Raw genomic sequence first — 6,185 nt, 5'->3', positions numbered from 1 at the left:
TATATATACACACCTGCACATAAAGATAGTTCACCCAATAATTAAAATTAATTACTTGATTTTGAATAATTCTGTTGCAAACTTCGTCTCATGGTATATTCTTAACATGCCACAGATCTGTCTGTTTTTTACAGAAAAAGAAAGTGATGTTGGCATAAGCTGCTTGATATGAGTGTCTTTGGCTAAGGTTTTGGCCACAGCACCAGGGCCCATCTGAAATGAACTAATCCATCACTTTGACAGCACCACTATAATGTGAAATTGACTTATGGCTGTAATGTTCTCCCTCTCTCACTCGCTCCTTCTCTCTTCCTTATATCTGACGTTCTTTCCTATAAATCTCTTTTCCTCTGTTGAAGGTGAATTAATTCTGCTGTCTCTCCGAGTACAGCTTTTTGTGCCGGATCAAGCGAAAATCCACAGATGTTTACCTGCATGTGGAAAGCATGTTTGACACGTTTAATAGACCCTGGCGAGTTAAAGATGTGCTGTCTGTGTCCCAGAGTCAAGCCATGAGGATAGTGCGGACCGTGGGTCAGGCGTTTGAGGTGTGCCATAAACAGAGTCTAGACAACGCTGACGGTGAGGAGACATTGGCTTTCAATCACATTTCATTTTATCAAACATTATCCACATATCATCTGAACTTTTATTATGTTAAATCCTTATTATCGTTATCTTTATCACTGTTTCGGAGCAACTTAGATATTTATTTTGTATGAGAATTTTATATGATCGGTGCATTGAAAAGTAAGTGATACTTTTGACCAATTCTAAAATAATTTGCCTAATATGTTAAAGCCAAACATATTAGATTTGTCAAATTATATTTATGGTTTGGCTCAAAACTTAATAAAAAAATGTTATTGTCGAAAAGACAAAAACATTCACACAAAGAAAATTATTTATGTAATTAAAAAAAAAATCTAATTAATATTTTTAGACATACCTGTATTTGAGCCATAATGTTATCTAATAAAAGGCCGTATACCCACTTTATTTAACTATAAACAAAAGCTACATTAACCGTAATATAAAAGTAGACTTTAGCATAATATAAAGCTAAAACATTTTGCACAATCCTTCGATGTGGTCAATACAAAAAAATGGTCAAAATAGCCAGAAATATCTAAATATATTATATATAAGTATTTAGTATCGTGTTCGGTTTTGGAGGGGTTGCTTGTCAAGCATTTCTTTGACTTGGACAAAGAAACAGAGTACCTGTGAAACTGATTTTTTTTTTTTAATCTGAATTGCAGCATGGCTTGTGAAAGGTGAGGAAGAGAAAAGCAAAGACGAGACTTCAGTTGCTGGCGGCGTCACTGAGATGTCAAGCAACACTGGGCTGGAGAAAGATGAAAAGGTAAAGTTTAGCCAAAAATCTGAAAGAAATGTGTGTCCAGCCATCTTCATTTTTTATCGTCGCTTTCATATTTTTTTTGTATCGAGGGAAATGTTTACCAACAGACAGCCTTGCAGGAACTGAAAGGCAGAAGAGATCTCAGGTGTTGTCTTTATAAATATAGCTCAGGTTTTGCCTGTTTTTGGTTATTAATAGATGCTACAGTTTGCTCATCCTACATGGTTTATAGGGCAGAAATTGGGGCATGATCACAACAAGTAGGACTAAAAGATGAATAATTACGAGCCAGGTTTCATGTAGTTCTTTGAAAACACGTCGTTGGAATCATTTTAATTCCTTAAAAACAGTCTAACGACATTTAGAGTAGTTTAAAATAAGTCTTGTTTATTAACATGCCAACTTCCACCGGTTCTGATGGGGATTATTTATGAATTATGCATTTAAGGAAACACATTTTAGATGTTTTTTAGAATTTTGGCTTGGCTGTGGATGCCGACACGTATTCGATGGCCGGGGAGTTTTTAGGAGGTTTAAGCTTTCATGTATTTGTAATGGTTTGCAAAATGACTTGCTGTGATACGATTGAACTCATGTTTCTTTGATCGGTGGTCTGTGAGCATGCTGATGTTTTCAGACGTATGCCAACCACAGGAGCAAACATGCGAATTTTCTTTGGGCCCGATGCTGTATTTTTCACTGTAATCAAATTCAGTTTGTGAGCGGAACTTCAGAACTAGTACATAGTGTTCTCTAATATAATAGCTTGGTAAACTATTCTCACTGATATGTTTGGAAAAAGACTAATAGCTCCCAAAGTAGCAAAAAATGCATCTAGGTATCAAACACATCTTCTGAAGTGTATTATGAATGTATTAACGTGCATAAGTATTAATGTTTGTGTATGAAGTATGGATATGTATGATTTATGGATCTTTAAATTAAGTGCCACTATAAACCAGAATCACCAAGCTTTGAAGAACCAGGATACAGTTTTAAAAAACTCTGACCGTGTTCGTCTGAAAGGAGAAAGTTATATACGCTTAGAATGGCTTGGGGGTGAGTAAAATACGGGATAAGTATAATTTTTGTGTGAACTACTCTTTTAATTGGCTGTATTCTGACCATGTTAAAGGTAATTTGTTGGTTAAATATAGTAAACAGCATGTGTGTCCTACTTTCTCCATGCAGGTGTGTGAAGAGCCGGTGATGGAGTCGTCTCCTCTGTCCAGTCCTCTGTCCGTGAGCCATCAGGTGCAGCTCCTGCAGAGAGAGTTACAACAGCAGGAGCAGAGGAGCCAAGCCGCCTCCGCACAGGTCACATCAAAAATAAAGAGTTTTTACAGGAATTAATGGTTACTCAAAGAACCTTTACCATGCGTGGAACCTTTGCATTCAACAAAAAGTTATTAAAACGTTCTTCACGTTCTTCACAAATGTTCAAGAATCTTTTGGGGAAAAGAATTGCGCTGGTCGTTATGGAAATGATATGTTTGTAAAATTTAATGATATGTAACATTTTCCCCTACCCATCAGCGCTTTTGGAGAACAGTTATTTTACAGATTCTTTCTAAAGGAAGTGTAAAATCTAGTAGTTGTGGTTGTGTAGGTGGTTCTGCTGCAGCAGCAGCTGTCGGTGGAGACCAGCGCCAGGACCGAGGCTCAGGCTAGAGTCCAGCAGCTCCTGCAGCAGAACACTGAACTCCTGCAGCATCTCTCACTGCTGGTCAAACACGTCCAAGAGCTGGAGCTCCGCGCTCGGCCACACAAAAACTCCCCCTGTAAGTCTCCAGACTCACGTGCAATCAATGGATTTTCCTCTTTATTTCCACACTGTGTGCAAGGCAGAAGAATGTTAAAGACATGATCACTCTACAATTAATATCCTGTCATTTACTCATCCTTATGTTGCTCCAAGACAGGGCTGTCCAAACTCGGTTCTGGAGGGTCGGTGTCTGGCAGAATTTAGCTCCAACTTGGTAAGAGCTTCAGGTGTGCTTAATTAGGGTTGGAGCTAAACACTGCAGGACACCGGCCCTCCAGGACCGAGTCTGGACGACCCTGCTCCAAGATTTTCCACTAATGAACAAGATTTTGCCACTGATGAAAAAATAAGACATTCTGAATAATGTTCATGCTGCTCTTTTCCATATAATGAAAGAGAACAGTCTTTACAAGCATCATAAAATTAATCCCAGTTCCAGGTTGAACTCGTTAGTGTTGTTAGGTAGTGATTTGTAATATTTATACACACGTTTTTATCCTAATATCTAAAAGGTAAAGGGTTTTTTATGTATTCAGAGTTTCAGTAACATCTTTACAAATCTATTTTGTGTGTATTTTATAGATATTACAACATTTTCTTTTGGGAAGAATTATTCCTTTAAAGAGCATGCTTTGATTGATGTTCATGTACATATAATTATGGTTATATATGCCTCTAAAGTTATAATTTTTGGTAGGACCAGGCCTTTACTCTGGTGATTAGATATTTAGCTTGACAAAGTCGGCTCAGAAACTCTATCAAAGACTATGCCATAATGTCATTTCCTCCCTGCAGTGGGATCTCAAGACAGCCTTCTGGAAATCGCCCTGCGTGCCAACATGCCGGCTGTGTCGCGCGACCCCAAACCGAATCCTCCCTCGAGCGCTCGCGAGGGCTTCCCTCTCTCAAACGGCCTCGCTCGGCTCGACGGCTTCTGTTTCTTCTCAGGATCTTCAGAGCGGGAGAAGAAGCCGGAGCAGGACCGTGACTCAGGACAGGGTCAGGATGAAGATCAGTCGGGTGGTTGCTCTCCTCCAGGGAACCAGTTTCTCTGCACACTGGACACACCGGGATTCAGAGAGTCCGGTATCGCATCCGGATATGAGTCTAACACTGATGAGAGTGATGACCGGGACAGCTGGGGCCACTGACTGTGTCTGTGTGTGAGACTGTTGCTGCTGAAACAGCTCACTTCAGCTTTTGCATTGCAGCTTCAGCTGTCAGAATTCATATACAAATACATACCAAAATATATAAATATGTATTAAATATATTTAATAGTTATATAATAATTAAATTATGCAGATCCCAGCCAGTGGGTGACCAGGTTGTCCTAATCATCCTCAAAAAATTGTTGTACAGGTTGAAATTAGCATAAAAAGCATAATATTCTGCCCTCATGTTGTCCCTCATGTTGTCACAAACATGCAAATAATTTTTTCTCCATACAATGAAAGTCAGTGGTTTTTATTTAGTGTTTTTTTGGACCCTACTGACTTTCATCACATGGACAATACATATATTTAACTAAGACCTTTTTCATAATATATTATTTAAATTTTTTAATAAATTCAAATAGTTTCATTCTGCAAGGATGCATTAAATTGATCAAACATTACAGCAAATACATTTATAATGTTAAATAATAATAATAAAATATATTCCAAATGTCTAATTTTATGTATTTATAAGATCTCTTTTCAACTTTCTAGCATCAGCATATTAGAATGATTTCTGAAGGATTACCGCAGTGGACACTTTACAGGCATACATAAATACATTTAATGCCAATTTTATTTTAACTGTTTACTTTTTATTGTACACGTTTTATAATGTTCATCACAATGCTATGCTTGTTGGATTGTTGTTTTTGTGAGCATTTCATGATTTGTTTGCCAGTATTACTAATGTCAGGCTTGACTATGTTGCAGCAGTACTAAAGCGAAAGACCAGAAATGATAAAGAACATGTTAAACTCAATGTGTAAGCATGTTTTACCTTTACTGTCAATTTTGCAGCTGAGCAGCTTGAACTGTTACACAGTTATACCAATGTCAAAACACAAGTGAAAGTATTTGTGCAATAATGTCATATGGTGTTTATCAGCCTTCTTTCTCTATTACTTTTTTATTTCTGTTTCTTAGGATGAGTGTAGCAAGTAATACTAACACTGCATATTTTGTGCTAAAATCTTGTCTAAAGGCTGCTGTGTTGTAGCATTTGTTTTTCTTTAAATAAATTAGTGTTGGTGGATCTTAGTTCATTTTACCCTTTGTAATAAATGAAACTCAATAAATGAAAGTCATTTAAGATATTGTTGTCTTTTAGATCTATCTATCAGTTCTTTCTGGTTCTGGAATCTGATTGGCCTTTTCCATAGGTGCAACATTCGAGTGCTGAAAGAACCCTGTTTTCTTTCGTATCACTCACTCCATGGTGGGTGCACAAATCCAGTGAATTTTGTTTTAATTTTTTTTTTTTTGGTGAGAACATACATCCTGAATTCCAGAAATGTTGAGATGTTTTTTTTTTTGTTGTTTTTTATTTAGGTGCTAAAGCATCTAGTTAACTGACGTCAGGATCTGGTCAATGTTTCAAAGTGTTCTACGGTCAAACGAGTCCAAATTTGACATTCCTGTTAAAAAAATCACGGACACCGTGTCCTCCGGGATAAAGAGGAGATGGACCTTTTCAGCGTTCAGTTCAAAAGCCAGCAAATCTGATGGCATGTGGGTGCATAACTGCATACGTTATGAGCAGAATGAATGATGAAAGGTAAAAAGGTTTTAGATGAACATATGCTCCCCTCCATTTTGTTAGATGGTCAATTTGGTGTGTATAACCAAGCGTCGATGAAATATACAGCTGAGTATCATCAGCTTAGCAGTGATATGATACCTCCTCATTTAGTGCTACAACCTGATAGAGGGTCAGATAGATATGATTTGAACCATGCTAAGGCGCTTTCACTAATGCCAACATAGTTTTCTATTGTCTTCAAGAGAATGTTGTGATCGATAGTATCGAATGCTGCGCTAAGATCTAATAGCACTAATA

The 6,185-nt window shown here is 37.5% G+C and overlaps 1 protein-coding gene across 1 annotated transcript in view; it reads left to right on the top strand.

The window, feature by feature from the left end:
• Positions 1–5,440, top strand: part of LOC122347244 (carboxyl-terminal PDZ ligand of neuronal nitric oxide synthase protein-like) — a 10,597-nt gene extending 5,157 nt beyond the window's left edge. The window contains exons 6-10 of the mRNA XM_043242414.1: positions 504–582; positions 1,263–1,366; positions 2,555–2,680; positions 2,973–3,144; positions 3,924–5,440. Coding sequence (XP_043098349.1) covers positions 504–582; positions 1,263–1,366; positions 2,555–2,680; positions 2,973–3,144; positions 3,924–4,279 — 837 coding nt within the window. The 3' untranslated portion in view covers positions 4,280–5,440. The remainder of the gene's footprint in view (positions 1–503; positions 583–1,262; positions 1,367–2,554; positions 2,681–2,972; positions 3,145–3,923) is intronic.
• The last annotated feature ends 745 nt before the right edge of the window (positions 5,441–6,185 follow it).

This window comes from Puntigrus tetrazona, chromosome 6 (assembly GCF_018831695.1).
Source record: "Puntigrus tetrazona isolate hp1 chromosome 6, ASM1883169v1, whole genome shotgun sequence".
NCBI lineage: Eukaryota > Metazoa > Chordata > Actinopteri > Cypriniformes > Cyprinidae > Puntigrus > Puntigrus tetrazona.
Note: the sequence above shows the minus strand (reverse complement) of the source record. Positions and strands in the feature narration are given on the sequence as shown.